Source organism: Zophobas morio, unplaced genomic scaffold (genome assembly GCF_036711695.1).
Source record: "Zophobas morio isolate AGI-343-1 ecotype UQ-CSIRO unplaced genomic scaffold, CSIRO_AGI_Zmor_V1 ptg000014l, whole genome shotgun sequence".
NCBI classification, from domain to species: domain Eukaryota; kingdom Metazoa; phylum Arthropoda; class Insecta; order Coleoptera; family Tenebrionidae; genus Zophobas; species Zophobas morio.
In genome coordinates, this window is record NW_026972119.1 from 16,115,314 (window position 1) to 16,136,551 (window position 21,238).

At 31.1% G+C, this 21,238-nt stretch overlaps 1 protein-coding gene across 3 annotated transcripts in view; it reads right to left on the reverse strand.

Annotated features, from left to right (window-relative positions):
- The window catches only part of LOC135128579 (neurotrimin-like), a 190,917-nt gene that overhangs the window by 62,539 nt on the left and 107,140 nt on the right, over nucleotides 1-21,238 (reverse strand). For all 3 annotated transcript variants that reach the window (XM_064055470.1, XM_064055469.1, XM_064055472.1), the window contains exon 3: nucleotides 16,616-16,716. In XM_064055470.1, the coding sequence (XP_063911540.1) occupies nucleotides 16,616-16,716 (101 nt within the window). The remainder of the gene's footprint in view (nucleotides 1-16,615; nucleotides 16,717-21,238) is intronic.

Consider the following 21,238-nt stretch of genomic DNA (forward strand, 5'->3'; position numbering starts at 1 on the left):
GACCTTTAGAATGATGAGAATTTTTCATCCCTGGAATTTATTGAGGTTCTGCAGCACTTATGATTTCTAGGATGCTTAAGATCTATATTCCCTCTAAGAATTTTGAAAATTTTTGAATCACGAAAAACTCGCAGGATCTTCTTCAAAATGTTGAGAATTTCTGGAGTTTTTCCCATCCCCGGAATTTATTGAATTTCTGCAGAATTTATGATTTCTCAGACCCTTAAGACCTATAGTATATCTACGTCTTTTGGAATATCTAGGATTACTAGAATTTCTAAAATCTTAAAAGTTGCAAAGATTTTGGAAATTTTTGAATAGTTGGAAGAATTTTCAGAATTTTAGACTTTTAAACTCTTCACAATTGTGAGAATTTCTGCAATCTCCAAGGTGGACAGTATATTGTGAATTTCCGGAATTTCTAGGATCTTTAAAATCTTCCAAAACTTAAAGATTTTGGAAATTCTTGAATCATTAGAAGAATCTACAGAATTTCATGATCTTCAAGTTCTTCGAAATCTTTAGAATTATGAGAACTTCTGGAATCTTTTACATCGTGAAAATTTATTGAATGTATGTAGAATTTCCTATTTCTATGACAATTAAGATCTAGATTATATCAAGGATTTCTGAAATTTCTCGAAATTCTGAAATCTGTAAAATTTGAAAAGTTAAAGAATTTTGAAAATTATCAGAATTTCAGGATCTTGAAGCTCTTCGAGATCTTTAGAATCATAAGAACCTCTGGAATCTTTTACATCTCGGAAATTTATTAAAATTCTGCAGAAATTATGATTTCTAACATATTTAAAATCTATACTTCCTCTAGCAATTTTGGAAATTTTGAATCATGAAAGATTCTTCAGAATTTCAGGATCCCCTTCTTCAAAATGTTGAGAATTTCTGCAATTTTTTGTATTCCCAGAATTTTATTGAATTTCTGCAGTATTTATGATTTCTAAGACTATTAAGGCCTATAGTATATCTACGACTTTTGGAATATTTAGGATTTCTAGACTCTAAAATCTAAAAAGTTTCAAGGATTTTGGAAATTTTTAAATCCTTGGCAGAATTTTAGAACATTTAAGCTCTTCACAGTTGTGAGAATTCCTGGAATGTTTCGCATTTTTGGAATGTGTTGAATTTCTCCAGTATTTATAATTTCTGGAATCCCTAAGGTCTATAGTATATTTAGAATTTGAGTAATTTCTAGGATCTTTGAAATCTGTAAAATCCCAAGAGTTAAAAGATTTTAGAAATCCTTGAATCATTGGAAGAATGTACAGAATTTCATGTTCTTCAAGCTTTTCGAAATCTTTAGAATGATGGGGACCTTTGGAATATTTTATATCCCGAAAATAAAATCTCTGCAGAATTTACGATTTCTAGGATCATCTGGAATTTCTAGGGTAACTAAAATCTGTAAAATTTCAAAAGTTAAAGGATTTTGGTAAATATTTGAATCATTGGAAGGACCTTCAGAATTGCAGTATCTTCAATCCCTTAGAGTCCTTTAAAATAATAAGAAACTCTAAAATCTTTTACATCCCGGATATTTATTGAATTTCTGCAGGATTTGTGATATCTAGGATGTTAAAAGTATCACCAATGAATTTTGGAAAATTTTGAATCATGAAAGAATTTTCAAAATTACAGGATCCCCTTCTTTAAAATGTTGAGAATGTGGAATTTCTGTCATCCTTGGAATTTATTGAATTTCTGTAGTATTTATGATCTCTAAGACCCTTAAGGCCTATAGTATAAATATCTACGACTTTTGGAATATCTAGGATTTCTGAAATCTCTTTTAAGCTCTTCAAAATTCTGAAACTGCCTTGAATATTTCATTTCCTTGGAATGTATTGAATTTCTGCAGTATTTATAATTTGTGGAATCCCTAATGCTATAGTATATCTAATATTTCTGGAATTTTTAGGATCTTTAAAATCTTCCAGAAGTTAAAGATTTTGGAAATTCTTGAATCATTGGAAGAATCTACAGAATTTCATGATCTTGAAGTTCTTCGAAGTCTTTAGAATTATGAGAACCTCTGGAATCTTTTATATGGTGAACATTTATTGAATTTATGTAGAATTTCTGATTTCTAGGATCATTAAAATGTAGAATATATCTAGGATTTCTGAAATTTCTAGAATCTATAACATACCTATGAAAAATTTGAAAATTTTTTCTTCGAATTCTATGATAAGAAACTCAGGAATTTTTACATATCCGGAAATTTATTGAAGTTCTGCAGAAATTATGATTTATAGGATGCTTAAGGTCTATAGTCCATCTTGTAATTTTGGAAATTTTTGAATCATGAAAGAAACGTCAGGATTTCAGGATCCCGTTCTTTAAAACGTTGGGAATTTCTAGAATTTTTCGCATCCCAAGAATTTATTGAATTTCTGCAGAATTTATAATTTCTAAGACCATTAAGGCCTATAGTATATCTACGATTTTTGGAATATCTAGGATTTCCAGAATCTCAAAAATCTTAAAAGTTGCAAGGATTTTGGAAATTTTTGAATTTTTGGAAGAATTTTCACAATTTTAGGACTTTTAAGCTCTTCACAATAATGAGAATTCGTTGAATATTATATAATATATAATATTTAGAATTTCTGGAATTTCTATGATCTTTAAGTCTGTAAAATCCCAAAAGTTAAAGAATTTCGGAAATCATTGAATCATTGGAAGAATCTACAGAATTTCATGGTCTTCAAGTTTTTCGTAATCTTTAGAATGATGAGAGCCTTTGAAATCTTTTATATCCCGAAAATTTATAGAATCTCTGCAGAATTTACGATTTCTAGAATCATTAAGATTTATAGTACTTACATATACATATCTAGAATTTCTGGAATTTCTAGGATATCTAAAATCTGTCAAATTTCAAAAGTTAAATGCTTTTGAAAATATTCGCATCATTGAAAGAAACTTCAGAAAGAAACTCTGGAATCTTTTACATGCTGGATATTTATTGAATTTCTACAGAATTTATGATATCTAAGATGTTCAAAGTCCATAATATCTCAAATAAATTTTGGAAAATTTTGAATCATAAAAGAATTTTTTTCTTCAGAATGATGAGAAGAAATTTTTCGCATCCCTGGAATTTATTGAGGTTCTGCAGTATTTCTAGGATTCTTATGGTCTCGAGTATATATAGGATTTCTAGGATCTCTAAAATGTCAAAAGTTACATGGATTTTGGAAATCGTTGAAGAATTTTCCGAATTTCACGATTTTCTGGCTCTTCAAACATGTGAAAATCCTTGGAATCTCTCGCATTCCTGGAATTTTAATTTTAATTAGGTGTATAATTTCTGCAGTATTTATGATTTCTGGACCGATTATTATTGCCAAATATGTAAAGTCAAATTATTACATTTTTTGAAAAAGCTGGGTAGGTTGAATTGTACTTCCCAGGTACCTACCATTATTCTTTAATGTTCAAACAATGATTTTAAAGTATGTGACGATATTGTTGTGAGGACATATCAAAAAATTGTTGTTACTATTTGGTGTTATTTGGCAAAAAATTTGAAAAAAAATGGTCCAAGTTTATTTAGAGAGAACTCATCCTACAGTTGAGCAAATGCAACTTCTTCGAAAAATTATTAAATTCTGTTTTGCGATGTCTTTCTTGTGATAAATGCAAATTCCAAGGAGGCACGATTCGGACTATGTATATGAAATATATTTAAAGCAACCAACGAGAAAAAATGTATTCTAAGTACATCCTTAACTTGGACAGTGTACGTTTATATTTAGAAAGAATTCGACTGTTAAGCACAGCGGCGGTAGATCAAATATAATTTAATTGATGTGGTCTCATCAAAACAGTGGAAAATACTGATTGATTAAATAATTAAATTATGAGTAAAATAGAGTAAAACGGTCCGAATATGATTTTGGGTGAGTAGTTGTTTTTATTTTATTATTATTAAATATAGGAGGGGGCCAAAACTGGAAAACTTCGGAAATCAAATTCTTATGAACAAAATAAAGGTGAATTCATAAACCACAAGAATAGGTATATAGTACATGGTTAGATAAATTTCACAAAATCGATACAGATGACCAGGAGCGTAGTAAGTCAATTAATGGATCCTATTAGAATATTACGCGATCTGCTAAATATTAACAAATGTAACAGCGGGAGAGAAATTTGTCTTGGATGCAACTTTCAACTTGTCAGAGTACGCTGAACTTGAAAGTTTGACTTTAAAATGCTTTCGACTGAACAAAAAAAGTGTCTGGAATCATACTTCAGAAATGGAAAGTCTTCAAAAATACATGCCTGTCTTTGATCATGTTTTTTATTGCTCTTTTATTTTACGATAACTTGCAAATTATTCGCAAAATTTTATCATTTATTCTTTTCTCTCTTAGTTCCGTGCTTTACTCACACAAAGGCACAAAATAAGATTATGTATATGCTACATAAAACTTTATAAGGAAAGTCGTCTACTCTCAATCATTAGAAGTGCAGTGAACCTCGAGTTTCTGAAAAAAATCGGTTAAGGATTAGTCGAAAAACGTTAAGTGGTTTGAGCGAAAGTGTTCATCTGTAGATTTTCAGGCCAAAGAAAATATCGCTAATGTACAGCTCGATTAAGTTCGTGGTGTGTACTTAACGTAGTTTGGTACGAAAGGTGAGTGAGCTTAAATTATTCGTTATTCATTAATTATGAACATTCCTTAATGGGTTATTACTTCTGTCAATCTTCATTTTTTTTTGTCCTCATTCATGACTTCCAATGCTAAAATTTCAAATTTTTCAAAGAACTGTGTTAATCCTTTAGGGCCAAATTATTTTAAGTTATAGTTTCTAGCTTATGCATGTAGTGGTTTACACACTAGATGGCCCACCTGTTGTTTCCTGTTTCTGGCAGAGACATCGCACATCCTGAAAATTTTAAGGATAGATTCGTGTCAACAATTCTCACCTTTCATGTCCTTTGTCAGTAATTAATCCTTCCGTAAAAATAACAGGCTTAAAATAATCCCGTTCTGTTTTCCATAGCAAATGAAATTGTCTTTAAAATATACGCATCAAATTTGTATCAAGTTTTTAATAATCAAGGAAAAAGTCTAAAACATGCTACTGGAAACTTATTTTTGTGTCAAGTAGAATTTTATTTTATATTTTGATATTTTTTTCTTACTTTTTAGCCTATTCAAAAATAATTTTTTAAATATGTGTAAATTATGACTCTTTGATTATTATTATTATTATTATTGATTGACAATTATGTCGCTCAGTTGAGCGTGCAGTCCTGATTTTCAATTAATTTCCACAAATTCCAGTGAAACGTTAAAGTTTCTAGCCAAGTTAAAATCTATACTTATGCGACAAATTAATCTTTGAGTGCGAGTTAATTACCGAATTATGTCTAATCGAACGCCGTTGTCTCCCGAACGTTGTCTCTTCTGCTTAGGCTGAGGGCGGTTTGGTGCGCGATGCCACGACTCAGTTTCTAATTTAATTTATTTTTGATGTAAATTCGTTTTAATCATCGTTTCCGCTGTTAACTTCATTTAATTTAATTTAAAATAATAAATGGGCTTGTAACTCACCTATCTCTGTGTTTTATTGGAATTACCGAAATAAATTCAAAATCTGCAAAGTGGAACTGTCAGGCTCGCGTTTGATTAATATTACAAGCCCGTTTGACTGAGCCACCGGACCGGCCCCCGCTGATACAACGAATACAAATTGTTTCCGAACAAATCGCCTAAGATTTTAAAGAAACGCATTCAGAGAAAACGAATGTTTCCACGCATCTTTTTCAGGTTGCTCGTAACAATGACCACTCGAGCCGGGGTTCCGGTCTGAAAATTTCTGCAGTAATCGTTGTTTTGTGGGATAATCTGGAGGGTCTAAAGGCACAATGGTTGTTGCTTGCAAAACCGGCGAGTGGGCAACGGTAAGCTTTCCATTAATTCTTCAAGCGATAGTGGCGGATATCGTGGATTAGGAGGGCTTCGATTCGGATTGTGTCGTCTTATTAATTTTAGGGCGGTGGGAAGGTACCTATGTGCGCGATTGGACCCTAATATCACTTAAGACCTGGGTTGTAGAGGTGGTTATTATTCATATTTAAACCAACATACACTTATTTCTCAGTTCGTCGTTAATGAACGTCGGTTTTTTACTCTAACCTATCGTACAAACTCCATTTACAAACTACTCGCGTTCAATAATTGCAGGAATGACGCAACTGTGGACAAAGAAAATGCGACGTATCAAGAGTAAACTGAAATGCAGCTACGTCGTGACAGTATGCATTACTACATCCTAATGTGGAAGCGCCGACTGTAACAATGATACTTTATAATGGTATTCCAGGAGATATTTCATTCGAGTGCTTTCATGCGGGCTCTACGAGAAATTTAATAATAGTGTTTTTTCTGCATTGTAGTTACATTTTTAAAGAGAAACAAGTAACATTACAACATTTACTCGTGTGTGTTATTACATTTTCAGGAAAGGTCCTGGCGTCTGAACATCATTATTCAAAAATTAAATTTGCGTCTGAAGTATTCTCATATATCGTAAGTTTCACAAACAATGAGAATAATAATTCTTACTAAACAATTTTGTGGAAGAATGTAGATGACCTGGATGTTACCTGAATAACAACAGCCAAGCAGTGGAACATAAAGATCGCCCTCTGTTGCACTATTTAGACATTTTTACAACGATTTATAAAACGAAGTGAAAAGTATTATCCAGAACCATGATATGTGAGCGAAATTTGTTCCATGATCTTAATACTTACCGCACGTTTAAACTAGTGTTATCACAAGTTTAAGGAAATTCGATGATCGATTGCTTACAGCTGAAGGAGACAATTTGACATTTACTTTTATTGAGTGTGAAGCGATTCTTGGGAACATCAGAGGGGAACAGTATTTCAATCGTTTTGTACTTTAAGACAGCCTTGAAAGAGACTTGTGACGAGAAATATTTAAAAAACAACGATTTTCTAGCTGATTTGAAGTCTAAAATGTCGTTGATAAGTGTTAAAAATAACAAAGGAGCGAAATCGCATCCTTGTAGAATACCTGACTTGGTGAAAAATTGAACAACTAAGTGGGTGAAGGAGGATGTAACTTAAACCAAAATTTTAAGGTTTTCTTGACGTTTTCTATCCCTTTGTTTCTTGAAAATACAAATTTAAATAATCTCCTTAATAAAGATGAATGTCTCCAGTCTAAAAGAGAACAATCGAGAAAGCACTGAATTTAGACATAATCTACGTTACGCAGATAATTTAGGGGAAACTTATTAGCTAGAAAATGTGTTTTTTGAAGTTTTCTCAGAAAAATAATTACAATATTCACCCCATCTGAATCCTGGATCAGTATTATATACCTAAATGTTTTGGATTTGAATGAATTCAGAAAAACTGTTGGGGTAGTTACAAGTTCATAACGTGACTATTTAGTTGTAAAAAATACAAATTGTTGAAAGGATCTTCAGAATTTGAGGATCTTCAAGGTCCTCAAAATCGTTTGAATCAGGGTTCAGGTTCAGGGATTTTGAACTATTTGAACCGTCTAACGGATCTTCAGAATTTCAGAATCTCCAAGCTCTGAGTCTCTAGAAATTCTCACATATCCGGAATTTATTGAATTTCTGCAGGTTTATAGGATCTTTAAAGTCTATCCAAAATCCGAAAATTACAACGATTTTGAAAATCTTGGAATCGTTGGAAGAATTTTCGGAATTTTAGGACTTTTAAGCTCTTCACAATTGTGAGAGATCCTAAGGTCTCTAGTATATTTAGAATTTCTGGAATTTCTAGGATCTTTAAAATCTGTAATATTCCAAAAGTTAAAGGATTTTGGAAATCTTTGAATCATTGGAAGAATTTACAAATTTCATGATCTTCAAGCTCTTCGAAATCTTTAGAATGAATGATGACAACTTCTGGAATCTTTTGTATCCCGAAAATTTATAGAATTTCTGCAGAATTTACGATTTTTGTATGATTAAGATCTACAGTGTATCTAGGATTTCTGGAATCCCTAGGATATCTAAAATATGCAAAATTTCTGCACTATTTATGATTGATTATTTATAAATTCTTAAGTTCTATGGTAAAGCGACAATTTCTGGAATTTGTGGGATATTAAAATTATGTAAAATACCAAAATTTAAAGGATTTTGAAAATATTTGAATTATTGGAAGAACCTTCAGAATTTTAGTATCTTTAATCTCTTATAGTCCTTTAAAATGATAAAAAACTCTGGAATCTTTTACATCCCGGATATTTATTTCATTTCTGCAAAATTTATGATTTCTAGGATGCTTAAGGTCAATAGTATCTCATATGAATTTTAGAAAACTTTGAATTATGAAAGAATCTTTAAAATTTCAGGATCTCCAAAATCTTCAGAATGACAACTTTTGGAATTTTTCACATCCCTGGGGTTCTGCAGTACTTATGATTTCTAGAATTTTTAAGGTCTATAGTATATCTAGGATTTCTAAAATCGTAAAACTTTTATGGATTTTGGAAATTTTTGAATCGTTGAAGAATTTTCAGAATTTCAGGATTTTCTAGTTCTTCAGAATCGTGAAAATTCTTGGAATATCTCGCATCCCTGGAATTTTAATTTTAATTATAGAATTTCTACAGAATTTATGATTTCTGGAATCCTTAGGGTCTATAGTACATACACAGGTATCTAACATTTCTGAAATTTTTGGAATTTCTAAAATTTGTAACATCCCAAAAGGTAAAAGATTTTGGAAATCTTTGAATCATTGGAAGAATCTTCAGAATTTCAGAATTTTCAAGCTCTTCGATGTTTTTAGAACGATGAATCTCTGGAATCTCTCACATATCGTGAATTTATTGAGTTTCTTCCAAATTTATCATTTCTAGTAACCTTAGCAATCTATAGAATAGTCTCTACAGTATTTGTGAAATATCTAGGATTCCTAGGATCTCTAGAATCTTTAAAATCTGAAAATTTACAGGAATTTTGGAAATCTTTCAATCATAGAAGAATTTTCAGAATTTCAGGACCTTCAAGGTCTTTAAAATGGCGAGGATTTCTATAAGCTCTCGTATCCCCGGAGTTTATTGAATTACTAGAATATCTGTGATTTTTAGGATCCCTACGGTCTACAGTGTAGCTAGGATTTCTGGAATATCTAGGATTTGTAGGATTTCTAAAATCTTAGTAGTTGCAGGAATTTTGTAAATCTTTGAATAGTTGGAAAAATTTTTAGAAATTCAGAACTTTAAAGCTTTTCAAAATCGTGAAAATTCATAGAACTTTTCGCATCCCTGGAATGCAGATGTTATGATTTATTGCCGTATTAGAGATCTTTGGAATGTTTAGAGTAGATCTAGAATTTCTGGAATATCTAGGACCTCTAAAATCTATATAATCCCAAAAATTTAAAGATTTTGTAAAACTGAATTATTCGAAAAATCTTCAGAATTTCAGGATCCTTAAGCTCTTCGAGGCTTTTAGAATAATGAGAACCTTTACAAACTTCAGGATCTATTACATCTACGATTTCTGGAACATCTAGGATTTCTACGATCCCCAAAATCCCAAAATTACAAAGATTTTGAAAATCTTTGAATCGTTGGCAGAATTTTTACAATTTCTGGACTTTTAAGCAATCAAGAATCGTGAGAATTCTTGGAATATTTCGCATCCCAGAAATGTATTGAATTTTTGCAGAACTTATGACTTCTGGAATCCCTAGGGTCTATGTACACGGATATCTAGCATTTCTGGAATCTCTGGAATCTCTAAAATTTGTAATACCGCAAAAGTTAAAATATATTAGTAATCTTTGAATCATTGGAAGAATCTTCAAAATTTCATGATCTTCAGGCTCTTCGAGGTCTTTCAAACGATAACAATCTATGGAATTTTTCACATCCCGGAGATTTATTGATTTCCTGCACAATTTTATCTCTAGGATTTGTGGAGTATCTAGGATTCCTAAGACCTCTAAAATCTAGAAAATCTCAAAAGTTACACGAATTCTGGTATCATTTAAATCATGCAAGAATCTTTAGAATTTCAGGAATTTCAAGATCTGGTGAAAATTACTTTGAATTTTTTGCATCCCTGGAATCTATTGATTTTCAACAGTATTGATGATTTTTAGAATCTTTAAGATTCATAGTATAGCTAGGATTTCTGCAATATCTATGATTTCTAGGATCTCCAGGATGTCCAAAAATTCAAAAGATACAGGGATTTTGGAAATCTTGAATAATCGGAACAATTTTCCGAAATTCAAGATTTTTAAGCTCTTCGAGATGGTGAAAATTCTGGGATTTTTCGCATTCCTGGAATGTATTGAATTTTTGCAGTATTCTTGATTTTTGGAATACTTAAAATTCTAAGAATCTTCTTAGCATCTTCTTAGAATTATGAAAGCCTCTGGAATCTTTTACATCCCAAAAATTTGTTCAATTTCTGCAGGATTTATAACTTTTGGGATCATTAAGGTCTTTAACATATCTAGGATTTCTGGAAATTCTAAGATCCCTAAAATCTCTAAAATTTCAAAAGTTAAAGAATTTTGTAAATTTTTGAATAATTTGAAAAATGTTCAGAATTTCAGGATCTTAAAGCTCTTCGGTGTCTTTAAAATGATAAGGACCTTTGTAATCTTTTCCATTCCGGAAATTTCTTGAATTTCTGCAGAATTTACGATTTCTATAGCACCTCTTGAAATTTTCTAAATCTTTGAATCAGGAAAGAATATTCTCAGAATTTCAAAATCTCCAAGGAATTCAATGGTCTTCTGCAGTATTTATGATTTCTAAGGAGCCTTAAGTTCTACAGTATATCTACGATTTATTTATCTGTAAAATTTAAGAAATTACAAGATGAGAAACCTGCGAACCGTTTTAAAAACTTTTTGGAATTTCAGGATATTTAAGCTCTTCAACTCATTCTGGAATGTATTAAATTTCTGCAGCACTTATGATTTCTTAAAATCTGTAGCAAATCTAGCATTTCTCGAATTTCTAGGACCTCTAAAATGTGTAAAATCCCAAAAGGATTTTGGAAATTTTTGACTCGTTGGAAAATCTTCAGAATTTGATGATCTTCAAGCTCTTCGAGGTAAGAATATTCCCAATTTCAGCATATACAAGATCTTCAAAAGGTAAGAGTCTCTGAAATTTTCCGCATTCCCCGAATTTATTGAATTTCTGCAGTATTTATGTTTTTAAGATCCTTAATGTCTATAGTATATTATCTAAGATTTCCAGGATCTCTAAAATTTCAAAAGTTATAGAGAATTTGGAAATATTTGAAAGAATTTTCAGAAATTCAGGATTTTTTAGCTCTTCAAGGTCTCCAAAATCGTGAGAATCCTTGTAATATTTCGCATACCTGGAAATTATTGAATTTTTGCGATATTCACGACTTCCAGAAATTTAAGCATCTCATAATTCTGTAAAATCTCAAAAAGTAAAGGAGCTTGGAAATCTTTGATTCATTGGAATAATCTTCGGAATTTCAGAATTTTCAAGCTCGTCGAGGTCTTCAGAATGATAGAATTTTTCAGAATTTTTCATTTCTGAGATCATTACCTAACGTCTATAATATCTCTAGGAATTTTCGAAATCCTTGAATCATGGAAGAATCTTCAGATTTTAGGTTCTTCATTTTTTAGAATGTTGAGAATCCTTGTAGTCTTTCTCATCCCTGGAATTTATTGAATTTTTGCGATATTCGCGATTTCTGGAAATTATAGGATCTTGTAATTCTGTAAGATCTCAAAAAGTAAAGAACCTTGGAAATCTTTGATTCATTGGAATAATTTTCAGAATTTCAGGATCCTTAAGTTCTTCGAGGCGTTTAGAATAATGAGAATCTCTAAAATCCCAAAAATACAAAGATTTTGAAAATCTTTGAACCGGTGGAAGAATTTTTAAAATTTCTGGACATTTAAGCAATCCAAAATCGTAAGAATTCTTGAAATACTTATTTCGTATCGCAGGAATGTATTGAATTTTCGCAGTACTTATGATTTTTGGAATCCACAGGGTACACAGATATCTAGCATTTCTAGAATCTCTGGGGTCTTTAAAATATCCCAAAGTTAAAAGATTTTGGAAATCTTTGAATCATTGGAAGAATCTTCAGAATTTCAGAATTTCCAGCTCTTCGATGTCTTTGGAGGGAATTTTTCATATCCCGGAACTTTATTGATTTCCTGCAGAATTATATATGTAGGATTTGTGGAGTATCTATAATTCCTAGGACCTCTAAAATCTGCAAAAGTTACACGAATTCTGGGATTCTTTAAAACATGAACGAATTTTTAGAATTTCAGGAATTTCAAGATCTTCAGCATGGTGAAAATCACCCATAATTGTTCGCATCCCTGCCATTTATTTAATTTCAGCAGTATTTATGATTTCTAGGATCTTTAAATTCTACAATATAGCTAGGATTTCTGCAATATCTATGATTTGTAGGATTTCTAGGATCTACAAAAACTCAAAAAATACAGGGATTTTGGAGATCTTGAACTGCTGGAACAATTTTCAAAATTTCAAGATTTTTAAGCTCATCAAAATCGGGAGAATTGCTGGGATTTTTCGCATTCCTGCAATGTATTGAATTTCTGCGGTGTTTAGGATTTCTAGAATCCTCAAAATCTGTAGCAGATCTAGCCTTTCTCGAATTTCTAATTCCAAAAGTTAAAGAATTTCGGAAATAGTTGAATCATTTGAAAAATCTTCAGAATTTGATGATCTTCACGCTCTTCGGGGTTTTTAGAATGATGAGAACCTCTGGAATCTTTTGCATCTCGGAAATTTCTTGAATTTCTGTAGAATTTGCGATTTCTATAGTATCTCTAGAAATTCTGGAAATCTTTGAATCATGGAAGACTATTCTCAGAATTTCAGAATCTCCAAGATTTTCAGAATGATGAGAATCTCTGGATTTTTTCGCATTCCTGGAATTTAATGGATTGCTGTAGTATATATGATTTCTAAGGAGCCTTAAGGTCTATAGTATATATACGATTTTTGAAATATCTAGGATTTCTAGTATCTCTAAAATCTCAAAAATTGCAAGGATTTGAGAAATTTGTAAACCGTTAGAAAATTTTTCAGAATTTCAAGATTCCTAAGCTCGTCAAAATCGTAACAATTCCCGGAACATTTCACATCCCTGGAATGTATTACATTTCTGCACTTTTTATGCTCTCTGGAAGTCTAGCATTTCTCGAATTTCTAACCAAAAGTTAAAGGACATTGGAAATTTTTGAATCATTGGAAAATCTTCAGAATTTGATTACCTTCAAGCTCTTCGAGGTCTTTAGAATGATAAGAGCCGCTGAAATGTTTTACATCCCGAAAATTAATTTAATTTCTGCAGAATTTATGATTTCTAGGATGCTTTCAGTCTATAGAATTCCTAGAAATTTTGGAAATATTTGAATCATATAAGAATATTCAAAATTTCAAGATTTCGAAGATCTTCAGAATAGTGAGAATCTCTGGAATTTTTTCGCACCCGCGGAATTTATTGACTTTCTGCACTATTTATGTTTTTAAGATCCTTAAGGCCTATAGTATACCATCTATGATTTCTAGGATCTCTAAATGCTCAAATATTACAGGGATCTTGGAAAATTTTTGGAAGAATTTTCAGAATTTCAGGATTTTCTAGCTCTTCAAGGTTTTCAGAGTCGTGAGATCTTTATAATTTTTCGCATCCCTGGAATTTATTGAATTTTTACAATATTCACGATTTCTGGAAATTTTACATTCTCTAAATTCTGTAAAATCTCAAAAATTGAAAGTGCTTGGAAATCTTTGAATCATTGGACTAATATTCAGAATTTCAGATATTTCAAGTTCGTCGAGGTCTCTAGAATGCATTTTGCATAATTTTTGATTTCTGTGATCCTCAAGGTCTATAGTATCTCTAGGAATTTTCGAAATATTTGAATCATAGAAGAATCTTTAGAATGCCGAGAATCCCTGGATTTTTTCTCATCCCTGAAATTTATCGAATTTCTGCACTTTTCCTGATTTCTAGGATCTTTAACTATTTACTATAGCATATCTACGATTTTTGGAGTTTCTAGAGTTTCTAGGATCTTTAGGTTCTCAAAACTCAAAAGAGACAAGGATTTTGAAAATCTTGAATCGTTGGAACAATAATTTTCAGAAATTCAGAAACTTTTAACACTTCAATGTCATTACTTCATTAGGATCGTGAGAATCGTTGCAATCTTTCCCATCCATGGAATGTATTGACTTTCTGCAGTAGTTATGATTTCTGAAATCCTTGAGGTCTATAGTATACCTAGAATTTCTGGAATTTCTAGAACCTCTAAAATCTGTAAAATCTCAAAAGTTAAAGAATTTAGGAAATCTTTGAATCGTTGAAAAATCTTCAGAATTTTAACCTTCAAGCTCCTTAAAGTCCTCAGATTAGTGAGAGTCTCTGGAATCTTTAGCATATCTGGAATTAATTGAATTTCTGCAATATTTGTGATTTCTAATATCTTTAGTATGCGGTTCTCCGTTGAGTTAAATATGGCTCCCTTTGAAAATTTATATATATTTCTCATCAAATCTTATAACTTATTACAGTGAGTAGGTAACTAATATTTTGTTTTTTATGTCCATTACCACAGGGGTCTATTATTGGGCCTATATTATTTTTTATATACCATATAATTAAGTACTTCTTCCAAATAATTAAGTACTATAGGTAGAATAAACGACCATATGGAACTCCAAATTAATGCAATAAAAATCTGATGAGGTATTAAACCCTAGTTGTATTTTTTAGATAAGTCATAAGTTTTATGTTAGGCGACTGAAAATTATAAAAGTACATATTGAGAGCTAAGAAATGGGCTATCTATAGTTCTTGGTGCTTAAAGTGCCATATTAAAATGCCTTTTACAGATTTAATAAAATATATATCTTTGGAATTATTATTTCTTAAGCTGTCAAACATATGGAAAAACGTCAAAAGTTGGACTTTTAAGTTTTTGCACAAAGTCCTTGAACCTACAAACCTCGGCTGGAAAATATACCCAATCGTATCTTTTTTGAAAAATAAGTCAATTCTGCATATCCTGGGTGCATCAAGTCTCAAATGAAATAAAGGAATTATGTTTTTAAACGGGTTTGGTACCGAGAGAGCAATAAAAAGCACGATAAAAAACAGCCATGGATATTTGAAAGTTTGTCTTTGACCGTTGCTTTTTCAATTCAAACTTTCAAATTGACAAAAATTCTACCAAAGACAATTCTTTAAACATTTTTTGCTCTTTCGGTAGTTTTTTTTTGTATTTCCAGTGGTGTAGTACTTTACGCTTTCTCACTAATACCTCACATCTCAACTCAAAGAGTGATTTCTTGTTAACAGAATATGGAAGTAAAACAATAGGTCTGCTATCAGAATGCTCTTAATTCCTTATCCCCATCGTGATTCCTAAACGACACCCTGACAAAACACAATCACATTATAACACCCCCAGCGAAAATTACAGAAATCACCCCACTGTCAAAGGCGACCAGCCGCCAGAATTAGCCGGCTGGAAACGGAAACAGCCAAGGTAAGCTAAGAGCAGCATATACGAATAAGTGAAGCCAGACCCGGATTTAACGGTAAGTACGTCCAATGCTAATAGAAGTTAAAGGTCAGGATGGTGACCCGAAAATTCGACGAGGAAAATGGTCGAAAAGCCAAAACGTCGGCTCGAACACAACGACATAACACCGGCAAACAAGAAAACCATGGGGAATGTCTAAACAAAACTGCCACACATGTCATATAGACACAAGTAAATTATGTTTAGGGACAGAAATGGATTTCCGTGTGGTGTAAATTTGCAAGATACATAATAAATACAAGTGTTCATTATAGTTGTCTAATTAGAACGTATCAAGTTAGAACTATGAGAATACTTCATGTTGGTTTGAGGTGGTTAAATACTCTGCAGGCCGAACACATATTTCATGAGGACCTTATAAAAAACTTTCCGTTCTAATGCATTCTCGACTTGGCTAGGCCAGTTTTTGCAAGAAGTCGCATTAAATATGCAAAAAATCGGTGAATAATTTAATGCCCCTCGCCTCCCTAGAAGCCGGCACTCGTGGTGTCCACGATTTAGGAGTGGAGCCGTTCGGACAAATCGAATGAGACGGGTCGCCGTATAGCGCTTGAGGAGCACGCGCTAACTGATGATGTAAAAGGTATACGATAGGTAAAATGAAAACATGCCCTGCCGGTATCTAGGAATCAGAGAAGCTGTGCACGTCCCTAGTCTGTCGAGACCCGAAAAAGCCCGCAGCAAATTCAACTCACGAACAATTCCTCACTCCTTTCTGAGGAATCGCACTTCCATTTTCAAGTTTGTTTTCTTCGCTCCTGCTCCTTTATTGTTTATATATGGGCTGGCTGTACGCTAATGTTATTATTTTTCAGACGATCCATGGAATCGATTCCGCCGACATCATGCATACCCGAATCAGACAAAGAAACTCGATTTCAGACGCGGTCCCTCGCCGTTCCCGAGATCCAATAATCCTTCCCAAAGCAATCCATCAACTCAGACCCCACTTACCTTGAATGTTCGCAGGTTGTCGACCACGCAAGCCAGAAGGGCGTCCCTGCCCACGGTTACCGTCACGTTGGAGACGGCCTCAGCAAAGCGCGGGAAGCTTTCTGGAACAACACCACTTAATTCAGGGACCTAATTTATGCACAGACATCACACAAAACAAACAATCTCCGCCGACCGCACAGCTCACACCGGCGAGCAAATTTTACAAAGAAAAATTTTTAACCCTCAACTTGGCAAAACCAGAAGAGGGATTAAAAAAATTTCTTTCTACGTTTCGATACATATGTGCAAGTCACAAAGTAAAAAAATTGATCGAATATTATTTCGACCAAACTTCCCTCGCCCATTTTTCTACACAGTATTACGCTACTGGATTCTCAAATTTTCGGGAAAATGGAGTGAGTCGTTGAAATGAAATAAAAAAGCATTTATAAGTACTCGTAATTTAAGACAAATAATTATAACGCTTGTCGAGACTCTGTACATGTGAGCGTGAAACAGAGAAACTAAACTAAACGACATTTTCTACGAATCGCAATAATCATAATGTGATGCTCCAGACTAAAGGTCGTAAAACGTAGAGAAAATATTAAAGTACCAATTCGCCCGATGGACTCTATTACTATACTCTCTTAGTTTACTATCAATAAGCAAAATGGCCTCTCAGCAATAGTAACAATTTGAAATGTTTATGTTTACCTACATCTCGGAAGAATGTCATGCAGAAATTAGTACGATTTGAATGAGTTTGTCGCCTCATAACACAGGAATAAAATGATTAATTAGGCCACAGTCGAATAAAATTTGAATAATATTATTACAATTCTTATTTAATCATTATTAAATAGAGATGCGCGAATTCACACATTTTCGGGAAAATCCGATGACTGAAATTAGAGAGTGATTAATTGTATTATGTAATTTTATCTAATTAAAAAATTGGTTAAAAGTTATTTCAACTTCTTTAAACAAGGACAATTGGGGCTTCCGAGAAGGTTTCACATACTAAAAAACACATTTGGCGTCCTCGGGAAGGTTTTACATTTTTAAAAAAGACAATTGGGACCTCCGAGAAGGTTTTACAATTTTAAAACCGACAATTGGGACCCCCGAGAAGGTTTCACATTCTTAAAAAATGACATTTGGCGTCCCTCGAGAAGATTTCACATTCTTAAAAGAATACATTTGGCGCCCCCGAGAAGGTCTTATACTCTTAAAAAACAGTGGGGACCCCCGAGAAGGTATCACAGTAAAAAAAAAATATTTAACGCTTCCGACAAGATTTCACATTCTAAAAAAAAAAAACAACTGGCGCCCCCGAGAAGGTTTGAAATTCAAAAAAAAATACATATGCCGTCCCCGAGAAGATTTTACATTTTTAAATAAAGAAGGGCGTATTCTCATCTTTTCGTGAAAGCGGGGTAATTTCATAAATAAAAAAATTGTTATGACATCATAGATTATAGATAACACACAAGGCGAGAGAAAAAGAATTCTGAACAATTATAAAAAAAATGTGATCTTTATCTTCCGATAACCTCTATAAATTAAAAACCAGTGGCGTAGATGTCACTCCCACAGATTTTTTTACTTGAATTTCCCAATTTTTCATTTTTTTGTTTCTTCAGTTTTTCGATTTGTAACTTTTCGAGGTTTGAAGTTTAATTTTTTCAGTTTTTCAATTTTCCAAATTTTGAATATTTCAGTTTTTAGGTTTTGCAGTTTTTCAATTTGAGTTCCTCGAGTTTACAATTTTGAATTTTTCAGTTTTTCGATTTGCAAATTTTCGTTTCGGTTTTTTATTGTTTAATTTTTTAAGTTATTCGATTTTTCAATTTTTCATTTTTTTGATTTTGCAATTTTTCGATTGTCCAAATTATCAGTTTGTAATTTTTCGTTTCAGTTTTTTATTTTGTTTATTTTTACAAATCTTAAGATGTGAACTTTGAATAATTATAAAGAAATTTGCGGTTTTTATTTTCTCTATAAAGTAAAAACCAGTGGCGAAGATAACACTCCCACCGATTTTTTGACTTGAATTTTCCGATTCTTCAATTTTTCTCTGCTTCTTCAGTTTTTCGATTTGTATATTTCCGAGTTTTCAAGTTCAAATTTTTCAGTTTTTCAATTTTGAATTTTTCGGTTTCTAGATTTTGCAGTTTTTTAATTTATTCGATTTTCCAATGTTTCGATTTTATAATTATTTATAATTTTTCAATTTGCGATTATTCAATTTTTCATTTTTTTGTTTACACTTCAATTTTTAGATTTCGCAATTTTTCGATTGTCCAAGTATTCAGTTTGTAGTTTTTCGTTTCGGTTTTTTTAATTTTCTTTATTTATACAAATCTGAGATTTTTCAATGCTCCGATTGTTTTTAATTTTCCAGTTTCAATTTTTCACTTTTTAGATACTTTAATTTTCCGATTTGCAATTTTTCAATTTTTCTTTTTTTTTGTTTCTTCAATTTATTGACATGCAACTGTTGGAGTTTTCATTTTAAATTGTTTAGTTTTTGGATTTCACAACTTTTGGATGTTTCAATTTTTAGATTTTTAATTTTTTTGATTTTGAATTTCACGAATTTTGATTTTTTAACTGTTCAAATTTTTGATTCCCCTATTTTTTCAATTTCAATTCTTCCAATTTTAAGATTTTTCATTTTTGAGTTGCAATTTCTCTAGTTTTCATTTCAAATGTGTAATAATAATAATTGTAATTTTAAAATGTTTTCATTTTTTCAATTTTACCGATTTTCAGTTATTGAGTTTTAAAACATTTCCATTTTTCGTTTTTTAATTTGTCCATTTTGATTTTTCAATTTCTTGACACTGGATAGGAGAATTTAAACTTTTTGATGTTTCAATGTTACCGTTTTTCAACATTACCATTTTGACGATTCCATAATTTTTCGATTTTAAAGTTTGTCGATTTTTAATTTTTCGATCTGTGATTTTTCAATTTTTCATTTTTTTGTTTCTTCAATTTTTAGATTTTGCAGATTTTCGATTGTCCAAATTTTCAGTTTGGAATTTTTCGTTTCGGTTTTTATATATTTTTTTATATTTACAAATTTTCGATTGTCAATGCTGCGATTGTTTTTTTATTTTTTCAGTTTCAATTTTTTCAATTTTTAGATACTTTAATTTTCCGATTTGCAATTTTTCAATATTTCATTTTTTTGTTTCTTCAATATACTGACATGCAACTGTTGGAACTTTCATTTTAAATTTTTCAGTTTTTGGATTTCACAACTTTTGGATGTTTCAATTTTTAGATTTTCAATTTTTTTGATTTTCAATTTCACGCGTTTTGATTTTTTGAGCTCTTCAATTTTTTGATTCACCAATTTTTTTTTTCAATTTTAATTTTTCCAATTTTTAGATTTTTTATTTTTAAATTGCAATTTGTCTAGTTTTCATTTTAAATATGTAATAATAATTGTAATTTTAAAATGTTTTCACTTTTTCAATTTTACGATTTTATAGTTTCAACAATTTTCAGTTATTGGGTTTTAAAATTTTTCCATTTATTCGATTGTTAATTTGTCCATTTTTATTTTTCAATTTCTCGACACTTAATAAGAGTATTTCAATTTTTTCATCTTTCTATGGTACGGTTTTTCAACATTACAATTTTGACGATTCCATAATTTTTCGCTTTTACAACTTTTGGGTTTTTCAATTTTTCGATTTGGCTTGTTTTTTCTTTTTCCACTTTTGCGATTCATTAATTATTACTTTTGATTTTAGTTTGTCGGTTTTTAATTTATTTTTCAATTTTTCATTTTTTTGTTTCTTCAATTTTTAAATTTTGTAGTTTTTCGATTGTCCAAATTTTCAGTTTCGGTTTTTTATTTTTTTTTATTTTTACAAATCTTAGATTTTCAGTGCTCTGATTTTTCTTTTATTTTTTCAGTTTCAATTTAATTATTATGCTCGTGACTGAGTGCTTAAAGGATATTATCCTCCGCTCTTTAATTTTCATTTAAATAAATAATAAAAAAAAAATTCAATTTTTAGGTACTTTAATTATCCGATTTGCAAATTTTCAATTTTTTTTTGTTTGTTTTGACATGCAACTGTCGGAGTTCTCCTTTTAAATTTTTCAGCTTTTGGATTTCCAATTTTTGAATTTTGTTTCAATTTTTTTATTCTCTTTTTTTTTAAATTTTAATTTTTCCAAGTTTTAGATTTTTTGATTTTTGAATTGCAAATTGTCTAGTTTTCATTCTCAATATGTAATAATAATTGTAATTTTAAAATGTTTTCACTTTTTCAATTTTACGATTTTATAGTTTTACCGATTTTTGGTTATTGAGTTTAAAACTTTTCCATTTATTCGACTTTTAATTTGTCCATTTTTATTTTACAATTTCTCAATACTTAATATTTCAATTTTTGGATTTTTCAATGTTGCCGTTTTTCAACTTTACAATTTTGACGATTCTGTAATTCTTCGATTTTACAACATTTGGGTTTCTCAAATTTTCAGTTCCGCTCGTTTTTTCTTTTTTCCGCTTTTTCGATTCATTAATTATTATTTTTGATTTTAAAGTTTCTCGATTTTTAATTGTTCAATGTTTCAATTTTTTGTTTCTTTAGATTTTCGATTTACAATTAT